This window comes from Marmota flaviventris, chromosome X (genome assembly GCF_047511675.1).
Source record: "Marmota flaviventris isolate mMarFla1 chromosome X, mMarFla1.hap1, whole genome shotgun sequence".
Taxonomy (NCBI): Eukaryota; Metazoa; Chordata; class Mammalia; order Rodentia; family Sciuridae; genus Marmota; species Marmota flaviventris.
In genome coordinates this window covers 15,542,240-15,557,990 of record NC_092518.1, presented here as the reverse complement: position 1 = coordinate 15,557,990, position 15,751 = coordinate 15,542,240, and the positions used below count along the sequence as shown (strand labels likewise).

The following is a 15,751-nucleotide window of genomic DNA, read 5'->3' as shown; positions in this document are numbered from 1 at the left end:
CTCTGCAGAGCAAAATAGATGGTTTCCAACATGCCAGGGAATGTGTAACTCAGGACAAGGTCTAACTGAGGGAAATATCACATCAACAGAGGTTAAGTACGATACATTTTATCTTTAGTCAATCATCACTCAGATAACTAGTACACTAATAATCTATATTTCTTTCTGTCCTTTATGGTTGTACTCTCTTGCCTGTTCCATTATATTTAATAGCAATTTCCAAAGAAACCCAAGCTGTTAGGCTTCTTTTATTCATTCTTATATTTTGTATTAACAAACTTCCCTTCTGAACAGTATAACCAACTTCCCTTCCACCAGGCCTTTTGTCTTCACTGCCCCTATTTTCTAATTTTAAACAAAACAATTCTCTCCAATTTTAGAGATGAGAACAGCAAACACAAAAATCTAGTCTAAACATTGTCCTAGTCACATTTGACTACTTTACTATGTGTAATATAAAATTCTTCCTTGAAAACCATCAGAATTATAAATACACTAGAATGAATATGTACTTTTCTGTTTTTTTTTTTTCATTATAAAAGCAAGGCAAACTGGAAAATATTGGAAAGATACTTGAAACTAAAAAATAAAAGATCAGCTCATGTTACTAAGCAAGTAAAATAATACTAATATTACAGAATATTCCCTTTTCCAATTTTCAACAGGATGATTCACTGTGTTTATAATGCTTTAATTAACATTAATATTTAGAATTTTCCTTTAATATTGGCATATGGATATTTTAGGTATATCCAAAAATATAATTTACTCATAAATTATATATTCACAATTTCAGATAGTACTGTGAATAGCAAATGTTATACCCTATGAATGTACCATAGTTTACTGAAGCATCACCCCTATTATTTCCTATTTTTAATTATTAGATAAAGTGTTTCTATAAACACTTTCTATAGAAAATGTTATTGTGTCCCAAAGTTTATTTTAGATTAGATTCCCAAGATAGTACAGCAATATGGACTCTGGAGACAGACTGCCAGAGACTGAAATCTGATATTAAATCCTTCCTAATTCTATCACTTAATGAAAGTCACTTAACCTCTCTGTGCTTCAATTTACTCATTTGTAAAATGGAGTTGAGAATAATAATACTTCGTAAGGTTCTTTTTTGAAAAAAATTTTTAGTTGTAGTTGGACACAATAACTTTATTTTATTCATTTATTTCATGTGGTGCTGAGGATCAAACCCAGGACCTCATGTGTGCGATGCAAGCACTCTACTGCTGAGCCACAAGCCCAGCACCTCTCATTAGGTTTTTATTTTTCTTTTTTTAATAACTATTTAATTATTCTAATTTGTTATACCTGATGGTAGAATGCAATTCATTTCATATTACACATATAGAGCCCGGTTTCTCAAGTCACTGATTGTACACAAAGTATTTTCACACCATTCATATCTTCATACATGTAGTTCGGGTAATGATATCTAACTCATTCCACCATCATTCCTACCCACTTTCCCCTTCCTTTCCCCTCCCTCCCCTTTGCCTTATCATAAGGTTTCTATGAGAACCAAGTGAGCTAGTTTGTATACAGAACTTAAAATAGTGCCTGAGACATATTGTAAATACTATACAAGGGTAAGAATTAAAGTTTCTGAGCCTTGAAATCACCTAAAACTTGCTTTTCAAAAAGGTTTTGGGAATATACATGCCTATAAATGCAGTAAGTCCATTCTATTTTCATCAGGTTTTAATCAGCATTTGGATATATTTAATAAGTATGTATGTGTGTACATGCATTTGTGTTTATGGCTTGATAGGCAACAATTTGTATTTCACTATTATTTTACAGGTAGTTTTTGTTTGCCACTGGGAAGCACTTATAACCTTTGTGATTTAATACGGGGATGCAGAGTTTGTCCCCTTCAAAAATATTTTAAAAACTATGATATTTGAATTATCCTTTTGATTTATCATTAACAACACCCATTTTAAAAACACTCATATGTATTTTTTGTGCCTTCTCATCTTATGTGATTTTCTTAATTCACCTCTAGTCCTTTGTTATTTTGTACTTTCCTTTCCTGAAATTCAACTTTTTTTTTTCACTTTACTTGGTAATTTTAGTCAACTGTATTTCCCCAAAAGATACTTTAATGATCTTGCTGATCTAAAAATATTTTTGTTACTTTCACACATGAATAATAATTTAATTAGATATAAACATTTTTGGTCAATGCATTTCTTCCAATGATTTATAGTTTTTGATACATTATCCTCTGGCAGTTATGACTTCAAAATAGAGATATGAATTCAATCTAATTTTTGTTTCTTTGAAGCCAAAACCTCCCTTTCTGTTTCCTCCAGTTGAGTGACTGCAGGTTTCATTTCTTTTTCTTTTTGCCATTGAAATCGTAAAATATTACAAGAATATAACTTGAAATTTTTATCTTTCAATACATTTTCTAACTTTGTTGTGTATTCCAAATTTCTACTTCTAAAATATTCTACTATGTCTTTTTTTTCCTATTACATTCTTCCTCAGAAACTAACAACTATTTGATTGTGAGTTAACTGTAATCTATTCTCTACAGCCTTCATCTTCTTTCACTTTGTTCCCTTTTTGTAATTTATTAAATACCCTAGTATTATATTATTAAATTCCATTTTGTGTATCATTGTCTCAAATTTCCTACAATATGCAATCTGCTATTTATTGCTTTTAGCATGGTTTAATTTCTATTTCTGTGTTAGTTTTACAGAATTATTTTATTAGTTAATTCTTTTGTCAGTGTTTAGTGGGCTTAGCTTCTTTATGGTATGATATTTTTAATCATTTGTTTAAGGCTCTGAGAACATTAAACTGTTCTTAATAAGCCTATATCATGGGGAAGAATTTTTCTAGTATATGAAAGGATACTTCATCTTCTCTTTCTCATTCTTCTTTTTTACTCATCCTTAAATATAGATATAATTCAGGAACAGACATCTCTCAAGTGTTCTCAGTTCTCCATCTCTGTTCACTTAGGCATTGAAGGAAAATCTAATGCTTCCATTGCTCTATGGAATTCCTATAGTATAGAAGCTTTTTGTAAATGATCATTTCTCCTTCCTCTTGATAATTGCTTCCTTTACCTCCTGACACAATAATGATTCAGTCTGTTGCACAGTTCTTCAAATTATTTTCTTCACTATAAATATACTTCTTTTTGACACAAATGCTATACTATGTCTACTATTTGAAACTTCTCTTTGCTTCTTATGTGAATCTTGATTTCAACCAGGATCAAGATATTACATGTGATTCAAAATAATTCAAAACTTGAATTGCCATTCAGAGCCTGTTAAATTTTCTCCCCAAAGTTCCATAAAACTTTGAGGAAATTTTTCTTTTTAAAATTATAACCAATAAGCAGGCATTATTTTGATTTTGACATTAAAAACAGGCAATGAGACATATGATGGTGTGTTTCATTGAATTATATATCTCTTGAGCCCAACTTCATATCCTCTCAATCCACTGTTTCTCCAGCTACCACTGTGGAAATCTACCTTTGCTTTCTACCCTGGAGCTCTCTGATGCCTCCAGAAATCTAGTAGTATGAAAGAATTAACACCTCAAAGAACCGCCTTTGACCAATGGGAGAACTGAATTAGAACCAGTGGATAAATGTTCCCTCTTCAATCTTTGGTAGATGGGTTGGACAATTTTGAGGAACATTCTGTAGGGCTCCTCAGAAGGCCCCATAGGGTATACCTCTAGTTGCTTACAGCAATGAACAACTCCAGAATCCATATTGATTCTTTTTTCCAATGTTATTTACATTCACTGGTGTCACTAAAGTACATAAACTATCTACAGTAGGCTATGTTTTCCAGAAAGAACTTAGGCCAAATGATCATACCAAGTACATATTAACTCATCTTTGAAGAAGAGTTATTATCATTAATAATTTACTTAGCATATTCAAGTATCATAGAAATAAGGAAAACATTCAAATTAACCAACAATTTGATTCTACATACACTATACCAAACCTCAGTCTTTTTATTTTCTGGTGCGCATAAACAAAAAAGAAGAAATTTTTTAAAATGTGAATAATACAAATCTAAATAAATAAATGCTGGAAAGAGAATCATAAATTATAAAGTTCTACCTAAAAAACCTATTATTTTCTCCTAGGAACTATTATATGTAAAGTGTACTACGGGTCCCATTTAACATATTAAAAACAAAGTCTCTATGGGGCTGGGATTGTGGCTCAATGGCAGAACATTTGCCTCACATGTGTAAGACACTTGGTTTGATCCTCAGCATCACATACAAATAAATAAATTAAATAAAGGTATTGTGTCCATCTACAAATAAAAAAAATATTTTGAAAAGTCTCTAATAAACAGATCACTTGAAAGATCCCTTAGGTAGAATACAACTTGGATTCATATACTGTTTTTTTAGAATCAAAATGATTTCTTCTACACTGTAAGAAACCTGGAAATATTATAGCTCTGAAAAAAAAGTATTTGTAAAGAAAGTATTCTAACATTATATACCAAGTAGTTTGGAACACTATTTTATTATTTTTAAAAAACTAATTCTTATTGTGAGCAAATGGACACACAGTATTTATACAGTCTTCTAGTGGAGGCTGGGCCATCCTTACATAAACCAGAATGGGAAACAATGCTAACATGAAAATACAAGCATGTTCTGAGCTGAATTGGCTGATTAATGCCATCCACTGTCTCCATCATAATAGATTTTAAAATTCTCACTAGCTGGAATGCAAAATTGTCCATGGTGGCATTCGTTTTTAAACTTCTTCAGTATTAGTTATGCTGTCACTCATTTGTAATGGCAAATAGCTCAGAATCTGGCACATAAGAAATAGAAGTAAAATGACCATACACTAATGATATGAGTCAAATATTAGGAATTTAGGTAAGAAATTAAAAATCATTTAAAATATTAAAAACATTGTTAAAAATGAAAAAAATATTTTAAATGATTTAAAAGTCAATTTAAAGCCTGACTGTTGTTCATTTTGGTTTTTAATAAAATTTAAAACATCATTTTATAATATTAAAGAGGTCATTTCCTTATCATAAATATTAAAAATTATATTTAGGGTACTTTTTACAAGAGCAATTCCATATTATTCCTTTCCACATTTAAATTTGTTTCTATTATTCTACATGGTGGCCTCTTCTTCAGAAATAGAATCTCACCTTTCTTTGCAGTCCTCTACAGATTATTTTTCTATGAACCACTTTCAATTCCTTGGTTAACAATTGGATATTGATTATGAATGCACATATGTTACCTACTGAACTATTCCACCATATAAAAAATTATGTCAATAAATGCAAAAACATATACCAAACATACATTAAGTGAGAAAATGAAGGCAAAGAGAAATCATGGATATAAATTAGAACTTAGAATGAAGCTAATAAATAAAATAAATACCATGAGATGTATTTGCCAACTATTTCAATATTTAGTTTGTAACAGCTGTTTTTGATGTCAAAACAGAAGAGATTATACCTGATAAAATTTATAAAGAGAAAATGGCAATACACATTGACCTCAATAAGTGCCTTAAATTAAACACAATGAAGAACCCACAACAGCAAGCCAAAGTCTAACTGAATAAATTTAGTACCCCAGAAGTAACAGTCATCATAGAACTCCATGCCCACAAAAGTCACACAAAGGAAATAAAATGTAGGAATAAGGATCTGTTCAAGTTCTTTATATTCTATATTCTTTATAGCTAACTGGTATAGCTAGACAGTAGCCCTGAGTTCCAGGGGACACAAGATAGTACAATTCATAAAGTCTCAGAGAACTGGAATTGTTAGCAAATACCAGATCTGGAATGGGCACAGACATTGGTATTAGATCTGTTTTCAAATTGAACACTGAAGCTTGATATTTGCAATCTACAGGTTCACCATCTGTAAAAACAGGATTAAGCGAGACACAGGATGAGTGTGCAGAAGTGTTTTGGATGTTGGACTTTTTTCATTTTTTAAAATATTTATCTTTTTTAGTTTTAGGTGGACACAATATCTTCATTTTACATTTATGTGGTGCTGAGGATCGAACCCAGTGCCTCACTCATGACAGGTGAGTGCTCTATCACTGAGCCACAACCCCAGCCCCTGGATTTTTTTCAGATATTGGCATATTTGTATATACATAATGAGATATCTTGGTGACAAGACCCAAGGCTATACATGAAATTCATTCATTTCATATGCCTCTTATATACATAGCCTGAAGGTAATTTATACAATATTTAAATAATTTTCTTTATGAAATAGTTTACATTCACTGAACCATCAGAAAGGAAAAGTGTCACTATCTCAGCCACTCATGTGGACAATCTGTAGTTGTGTGACCTCACCATCATCCCTGACACTAAATTTATATGCTACCAATAAGCAACTGTTTTCTTATACTTATTCACATATAAGTATATAACAGTAAAAAGATGACACAACTGATACAGTGAAAAAAGAATGTGTTCAGAGTAACTAAGCAGGACAGTTAACATATCTAAAATACCCGTATTAGCTGTTAACCAACAATAATAAAAAATGATAGACTTCAATCTCTACCTATAATGATATGTTTTGATAAAAAGGTTACTGTACACTGTATTTTATTATTTCAGGTGAGAAAAAAATCACTAGCCATTGAAGGAGAAGGAGAAATGTGGAGGCATTGTCCTGGATAGCTTTTTAAAATGTTTCCTTCAGAGTCATCTGCTTCATTAAGAACATGTTTTTTCTCTTAAAAGTCTTTCTTTGATTTTATAAACTGTCATGATCTCTTGTTCTGTTATAAATGCAGACTGACTTTACTTTTTCAATAAACCCACTATACATTTTCACCATGATACCTATGGACAATTTTTTTTCTCTAGTGTTAACAACATCATGTTCAACGACACTATTATCATGATCACCTTGATTCTGAAACAATTTGGCTATTTTACCAAAGGTCAGCGAGAGAACAACTGGAGCTTCACTATTGATGTTAAGACCCCCTTTGATATTCACTTCAATGGATTTATTTACTGCTTCGTATTAGCAGATGCTTTATAACAAAAAAATGTTTAAAAATTTAATGTTGTGTCTTTCATTAAATTTCTACAACCAGCTTGTTGAACAGTCACAGTTCCCTTCAATTTTCAGTTCAACTTGATAGATCTTTGCTGGTTTAATGATCAGCACAACATTAAGTGGAATGAGTTTCCTGTAAAACTGATGGGTCCACTCTTCCAATACATAATCTAGATGTTCATTTTTTGATTTATGGAATGTTTTTCTATTTTTCATTAACTTCCCTTTGCCCACATTCAGCATAGAACTTCAGCATTTTATCTTTCTATTTCTTCATATTATAGAGGTGTTCATTCCAACACCACGCTCTTCTGTAAGAGGGTTGACACACCCCTGTCCAATTTCTTCAACAGTTCAAATTTCTGTGCTATAAATTAATATATATATATACTTCTTCTTTTTTCTTTAACTGTTACCCACAGGAGTATTTGTAGACCTTGTTGAAATTTTCAAAAATAACTTTACCCCACAGAACAGAGAATAAGCACCAAAGAAGAGGAGGAGGAGGAGGAGGAGGAGGAGGAGGCGGCGGTGGCCACCGCTGCTGCCACCACAGCACCAGTCACTGTGAACAATGTGTGTAGATCTTGGCCGCATGCAGGGCATCATGATGAAACTACAGTTGGTGCATTTGGCTTGCACACATTCCATTTTATTTCTTCTTTTGGGTATGCTTCTGTGGGGAAATCCAGACATGCATGGGAAAGAAATATCACAGATGAAGAGGAGGGCGATTTTTTCCCCTTGGTGTTATTGGAAAAACCTGTTGTTGGCATGGTTTTTGACTGTGATCCATTATATGAGGTTAGGTATGGCATTCTCTACTTATGATATCATGTCAGTGCTCAAAAAGGATTCAGATTTTGGAGTGTTTTGAATCCTGGATTTTCAGATTAGGGATGCTCAATCTGTAATATGTTTACAGAACCTAAACTAATACTTGGAACATATAAATCCTAAAAAATATTCTTTCTATTCTGTAGAGCCTGTAAGTGAATCCAAAGGAGGTTGGTGAAATTATTTTCCTTTCTGGACTAATGAAGAGAAGAGTACATTAACTGTCCACTCTTGACACCATCTTAATATGTCAGAAAGGCCATCACTACTGTATAATGAAAGGAAAAGGATTACTCAGTACTATTTATGTAGTAGATAACACAATGGAATAGTAATGCTGTAGTGCTGATATTCTGAATAGAATATTTTCCCCTTACAGATTTGAGTAAGATATGTCTTAAACATTTGCTTTTCTAAATACAAAATAGTATTGTTTTATAAATATTAAAATATTTCAGAAATATTAACTTATAAACAAAGTAGAAATAAAAGAAGCACTGTAGGGGCAGAAATGCCACGATCTCACATTAGAGGTGAAGAAGCTGTTAGGACAGACCAACATCAATCAAGAAATAAATTTACATACCAAAGTGGTCAGTTGTTCAATAACAAGAAAGGAGATGCCGTTCCACAAAGTATAATGTACTCATAACTCATTTCTAGTAATAAAATATCAGCAAAGCCACTAATTCATTCAACAAATATTGATAATTTACCATTTGGAAGGTTGTTTGGTGAAAATAAAATCAGAGTAAAGGATGTTTGATTATGTTATAAAGTAGTTCATCCAAATGATGACAGAGTTGAATTATCCCTAATGTAGAACAGAATACATTTTCCAATCTCTTTTTGTCACAGTGAAAAATTCTTATTTTAAATTACCTTTTCTCTAGGCTGTCTATTTTATTGTACTCTAAACTTGCTAAATACTACAATCTTCAAATATTATATTTCTCTACTATACACCATAGAACAGTTATAATCAATATTTTGATATATCTATAAATTTCCTTAAAGATATACACTTAACTGATGTGGTCAGTAGATTTTTAAATTTATTGCTCACATTTTTTTGTAAGAATATTTCTATTTAGCAATATTCTCTAATGAGATGAAAATTCAAATATACTTACCACATGAAGAATTTTATTCTCTGTTTCATATACAGTACAATCCTAAAAAAGAAACATGCACATTAGTTACAAAAAATCAAGCATTCTTTTAAAAATATTTTGTGAGAAATTGCACTATAATTTGAAAAATCTTGAAATTTCATATAAAAAAGAAATATGAATAGAAAAAAAAAACTAGACTGCTATTTCCCAAAATATTAGTAGTCGTTAGCTTGGATGATCAACTAAAAGATATTTTTATTTTTGTCTAAGCATAGTTTCTAAATCACAAATTTTAAACATATATAATAAAGGATAACACATATTAAGTACACTTTTAAAAGAAAATTGAAAAAATTATTATAACTATTTTTCATCTAAACTTTTAACTGTGATAAATATATTTTGTTGAAAAAATCTCTTAAGACTTTAAACACCAATTTATTATATATTAGAACATTAAGAAAACATTAATATTTATTTGAATAGTCACATCAAAATTTTATACTTTTATATTTTCAACTACTGTAAACTATATTATATTATATATGTAAAATCACTACACATTAATACCAAGTTTATAGTTCTCACCTAAATTTGATTCCCTGAAATTACAGAATCTTCTTCAAAAATTCCACCATTAATGGAACACCATTTGACCAGTTATCCCGCTCCTCAGTATATACCCAAAGGACTTAAAATTGGCATACTACATTGATGCAACCACATCTATGTTTATAGCAGCTCAGTTCACAATAGCCAAGCTATAGAACCAACCTAGGTGTCCTTCAACAGAAGAATGGATAAGGAAAATGTGGTATATATACACAATGGAATATTATTTAGCAACAACAAAGAATGAAATTATGGCATTTGCTAATAAATGGGTGGAACTGGAATACATCATACTAAGTGAAATAAGCCAGTCCCAGAAAACAAAAGGCCAAATGTTCTCTCTTATTGTGGATCTAACCTATAACAAGGGAGACTGGAGAGGGGAAGAATAGATGTCCACTGGATTAGACAAAGGGGAATGAATGGAATGGAAGGGGAGGGGGATAAGAAGGACAGTAGAATTAATCAGACATAACTTTCCTAGCCTCATATTTGAATACATGACCAGGGTAACTCTGCATTATGTACAACCACAAGAATAGGATCCTAATTAGATTGTTTTATTCCATGTAGGTATAATATGCCAAAATAAATTCTACTGTCATGCATATCTAAAAAGAACAACATAAAATATGAATGCAAACAAAAATTCCATAATTGCATTTTTTAACCTGCAACTGATTGAAATGCAATAAGAAGTGATAATAATAAGTTGATCTTTGCTTAGACACTTAATGTCTCTATGGCTCAGTTTCCTAAAGAAGTTTATAAAACGGGCATGATATGTACTAGTAGTAGCTCAATAACAGTATTGTAAAAATGAGAAAATGAGATAAATTGAACAGCACAGAAACTGATATATAGGAAGTGATAAATGTTCTAGCATGTAAAATTGTTCTGTATCATTAATTTTTAAAAACTATATTTACTTCAAAATATAAAATTAACTATTATTTTGCACATTTTTGAAAAAATACCCATATTTCACAGTACTGCATAGTTTAAAGAATGATAATCCATTTCATTTTTTTCTCTGAATTTAATTTTTTTTAAAAAGGAATTTTGTTTGACACAGTTTTTTCAATGTTATTTCCCTATAATAACTTTTCAAGTATGCATTCATATCACAGGCAAAAACCTTTTTTCACAGGCCAATTTTCAAAAAAAATATTTAGGTCTGATTAATTCTATAAACTAACAGAAATATTTATGATTAAGTCTTGCTTTTCTGATAGACCTCATGTGCAAAAGGAGAAATTTGCTACAAAGAGTCATATATATGTATATGCTTACTTTGACACAAAGTCAATACTTAATTAATTCTAAATTATATAAACACAGGAACCAAGGTAAAGACAGAGTATTTATATTTAGAAAATGTACTTGTACTTCCATCTGAATTTATGAGAGTTCAATTTTATAGAAATCAATTTTAAACACAATTGCAATGGGAAGAGATAAGTTGGGAAAACCTAGGAAGTTGCCCAGATTCCCCATGCTGCTTCTACAGCTTGCCATAGCTACAATGGATGCAAGTTTCATATGCCTACCTTCCAGAATCACAGGATATAATTAAATGTTCAACTTCAAAGAGATTCTTTTCCTCAAGGAAAAAAGTAAATATGATAAACGTATACACTACTAGTAGTATAATAATCACATATAAAGTAACGATTTCAAGTCTCTTTAAAATATAATAATTTACTCATACATCCCACTGTGATATAATAAAAAGGATTTTTAAAGAATCTTAAATTGTTTCCAGTAATTGTATTGCTTATTAGTAGTAGTGTTATTATTGTGCTAAATCTGTAGTGTGTGCTTTCTAAGATGAAACAATTGAACAATTATGTGACTGCCATTTAATCACTCCTGGTGTCATTGGTAATTATTTTTAGCATAGGTAAAGCAGATACATATGTATGATTGAAGAAAACCCTAGCATTTCTTGATGTATTATGTATGTACGTCTATATACTTATTTCTTAGCTCTGCCCACTGAAAACGCAGAGAAACAATGACCAATCGAGTGATAATAAACTTCCACAGTTTGTAGTCTTGAAATATCATTTCCTGGGATGGGTTGTAGCTCAGCGGTAGAGTGCTTGCCTAGCACATGTGAAGCACTGGGTTCTATCCTCAGCACCACATAAAAATAAATAAAAGTATTGTGTTAATCTACAACAAAAAATATTTTAAAAAAGAAGACCATTTCCTAAGTTTTGGAAAATGGCTGACTTGAGATCTGGGATGGAAATTTATAAGGTGTGCTTGGATCATATTGTGATACAAGATATAGGTAAGCTACTAAAGACTGCTAGGGTAGTGTCAACAGGATTCAGGAGTGGATATGAAGAGATTGCCACGGGCTAAAGATGGAACAATCTGAGCAACTAAAATGATAAAAATGCAGTGATGGAAGCATAGTAAACACTACTAAATATTAAATACATTAAAAAGTCCTATGCATAAATATTAAATTTTAAATCCACAAATTATTATGTTTTAAATAAGAGATGTCCTCCTAAGCAGAAGAGTCAATGCAGCAATGTTCAGAGGTGAAATGATGAGATTATAAGTGGTGTAACCTAAATGGTAAATTAATCCATTTGATGGATTAATAATTTGAAAGGACTAATATATTGGGTAGTCACTGTAGGCAGATTGGGCATGGATGAGGAAATAGGTCTCTTGAGATGTGCCCTTGGGGACAATATTTTGACCCCCTAGCACTTCCCTCCCTCTGATTCCTGGTTGCTATGAACTGAGCAGCTTTCCTCCACCATACCCTTCTGCCATGATTTTCTACCTCACCTTGGTCATAGAGTAAACCTCTGAAACTGTGAGCCCAAACTTCTTCTCCTATAAGTATTTTTTGTCAGATATTTTAGTCACAGTGATGAAAAACTAACACAGAAATACAAACCTAGAATTGGAGTCACTGTTGTGACTGACCTGACTATGTGGTTCAAGCCTTTAGAACTAGTTTGTGCAAAGAATTTGGAAAGATCAGAGATATAGGCTATAGAATCCTTAGAATGTTGTAAGCAGACCTTAACAGGTGATTCTGGTGGGAGCTCAAAAGACCAGAATGCTGATAGAAATGCACACAGTAAATACTGTGCCTATGAGGTTTCAAAAGGGAATGAGGACTCTATTGGGAACTGGAGTAGAGGCCATTTATTTTACTTCTTGGCAAAGAATCTGTCTATATTTTGCCCATATCCTGCAACTTTCTGTTAGGCTGAAAGAAGGCCTGGAAGGCCAGGCAAAGTGTAGCAGAGTCAGAATTTCTGTAGGCAGTCATCAAGAGGGTGATGTGATAGACATCATCATCCAAAGTACATGTATGAAGACATGAATTGGGTGTGAACATACTTTATGCACAGAGATATGAAAAATCGTGGTGTATATATATATATATATATATATATATATATATATATATATATATCCAATAAGAATTGTAATGCATTCTGCTGTCATTTATTTCTTTAAAAAAATCAATTAAAAAGATAGTTTTAGAAAGGGAGAAAGGATCAACAGTATTGACTTTAAGTGAGAGACTGAGAAAATTGACCAACAGAAACTTTGAATATCAGTTCTAATATAATGACAGAGATGAAACTTTAGTTGAAAAGGATAAGCAGTGGAATTTAGATGTTCTTCTAAGAAATGTTTTGAGATAGAAAAGTAGTATAAAAATAGTTTCGTGGGGAGCAGGTTCAAAGTGATAGGGAAAAAGGGAATAGAAAAGAAGCTAAAGAGAGGCAATGTAGAACTTATCATATTCTAATTTATGAGAACTAGATGAACATATTTAAATAACTCAGCTAATATAAAAATTATAAATTGAAAGAATGTCAAAACAATGCTTTATATAACATGATTCTGAGCACACACATAAAATATCCTGACTGAAGTGTGATTAAAAGGAAAAACAACAACATAATTCACAATAGCTAAGCTATGGAACCAACCTAGATGCCCATCAACAGATGAATGAATAAAGAAATTGTGGTATGTATGTATGTATGTGTGTGTGTAATGAAATATTACTCCGCCATAAAGGAGAAAGACTTTATGACATTCATTGGTAATGTTAAGTGAAATAAGCCAATCCCTAAAAAACAAAAGTCAAATGGTCTCTGTGATATGTGGAAGCTAATCCACAACAAGGGGAATGAAGGGAAAGGAGGGGATTAGAAATAGGAAAGATAGTGGAATGAATCTGATATAACTTTCCTATGTACTTATATGAACTCACCACAGTGAATCTCAATATTGTGTATGTCTACAAGACTGAGATCCTAATCAAAATAAGATATATTCCATGCTTGGATAAATATATATAAATGAACTCTACTTTTATGTATAACTAAAAGTAACCAATAAAACTAAACGTATTGCCATGCTTTTTTAGATTTTTATTTAAAGAATAAAATGGAATATAACTACATTGCATCTAAAAACAGTATAATAAAGTTGCAAATTCATCAACTAGGGGAAAGAATGCACAGATCTCGTTAGAAAATTAAGAAAGGTAAAGACTGCCAAGAAAAGATTTATATGAGCTACTTATTCCTCAGAGGAAAGAGAGACTATGATGTAGTAAGGACTGCAGTTAATTACTTGGAGAGGAGCAAAAGCAAAATTTATTTTGTAAAAAGAAAGGAAAAACTCTATTTTCCCCACAGTTTTGGTCCATTTTGTAAGTGCTTTTACATTTAAAAAGTTTCTAACAACTTTTGCACACGTGAAGGAGTATATTCCATTTTTAGTAATGAGCTATAACACATTTTCCACTTATTCTCAGTCTGATTACTTTTACAGTTTTCTGCCTTACAACATCTCAAGCTGAGTACTGATAGATGACAAAATTACTTCATCAAGATACTTTCATACATACATACAGCAATGGCCCAAAATAACACTCTCTTATAAAATGTTCTGGGACAACAAATGTTTTATATCCATGCTGTCCAATTCAACAGCCATTAGACAAAGTGGCCACTAAGCACTTGAAATGTGGCTACTGCAAAATAGGAACAGAATGTATAATTTCACTTAATTTAAATTTACATTTTAATAGCTATATGCAGCTAGATGGTACTGTATTAATATCACAGGTCTAAAGAAATATACTGTAGTCTGTTCAAAAGTTACAAAACATGAAGCCATTTAACAAAAATTCCAAACAAATAAGACAATAGCTAGCAAAAATACATGAAAGGACTTAATTTCCAGATATGAATCAAATGCTTCCCTTATTATTCTTTCAGCAAAAGGCAGATTCCCATCTTATGACATCTGTACTAGCAGAGCAGTACAATGAAACCAATTCTCTCTGTAGGATAATATATGGAAAAAAAGTTTTGAAAAGGAGATCAAAGTATTCATCACACAGATTTGTGAACATAGAGAAAGTACGTGCCAGGGACAAAAGACTTGAAATTTATGGAAGATGAAAGTCCAGATTAAATTTAGATTCATCAAAAACTGATAGGTGACTGTCCTGATTGTTAAGGAAGGTGTTCATGGTGAATAGGCAGGCTCTGGCATTCTTGAAAGTGGTACCTAAATGCCATAGTTTGGCTCCAATTTCATCTCTAAATGTCCTTGGAAAATAAGGCAGATGTATTATTTCCCTACAAATACTTTCTTCGCACCTTCTTCATTATTTGAGCAACTCAATGACCAAAAATGTGTTCATGTTTCTATCATTATTGTTTTGAGAGAAAAAAAAGGGATGCTATTTGTTGAAATTTTTAAAATGACAAACTTTTGCAAGAATTATCTAAGATCTTTATTAGACTAAACAGGGTTATGAATTATAAAGAAAGAACAAAAAAATAGGTTGGAAGGAGAATATAGGTGGGCACGATCTTAATGGTCAGCTATCCTCCTGCTTTACAGATAAAGAGAGATAGAGAAGGTAAATGATTTTCTTGAGTAGGCACAGACACTTAGCAATAAAACTGTGACTATGACTGTTGTCTTTTTTAAATATTTATTTTTATTTGCAATTGGACACAATACCTTTATTTAATTATTTTTATGTGGTGCTGAGGATCAAACCTGGGGCCT

General features: G+C 31.6%; 1 protein-coding gene across 4 annotated transcripts in view; it reads right to left on the bottom strand.

Moving 5' to 3' along the window:
* The window catches only part of Cnksr2 (connector enhancer of kinase suppressor of Ras 2), a 254,860-nt gene that overhangs the window by 156,016 nt on the left and 83,093 nt on the right, over positions 1 to 15,751 (bottom strand). For all 4 annotated transcript variants that reach the window (XM_027927389.2, XM_027927390.2, XM_027927391.2 and 1 more), the window contains exon 5: positions 9,071 to 9,112. In XM_027927389.2, the coding sequence (XP_027783190.1) occupies positions 9,071 to 9,112 (42 nt within the window). The remainder of the gene's footprint in view (positions 1 to 9,070; positions 9,113 to 15,751) is intronic.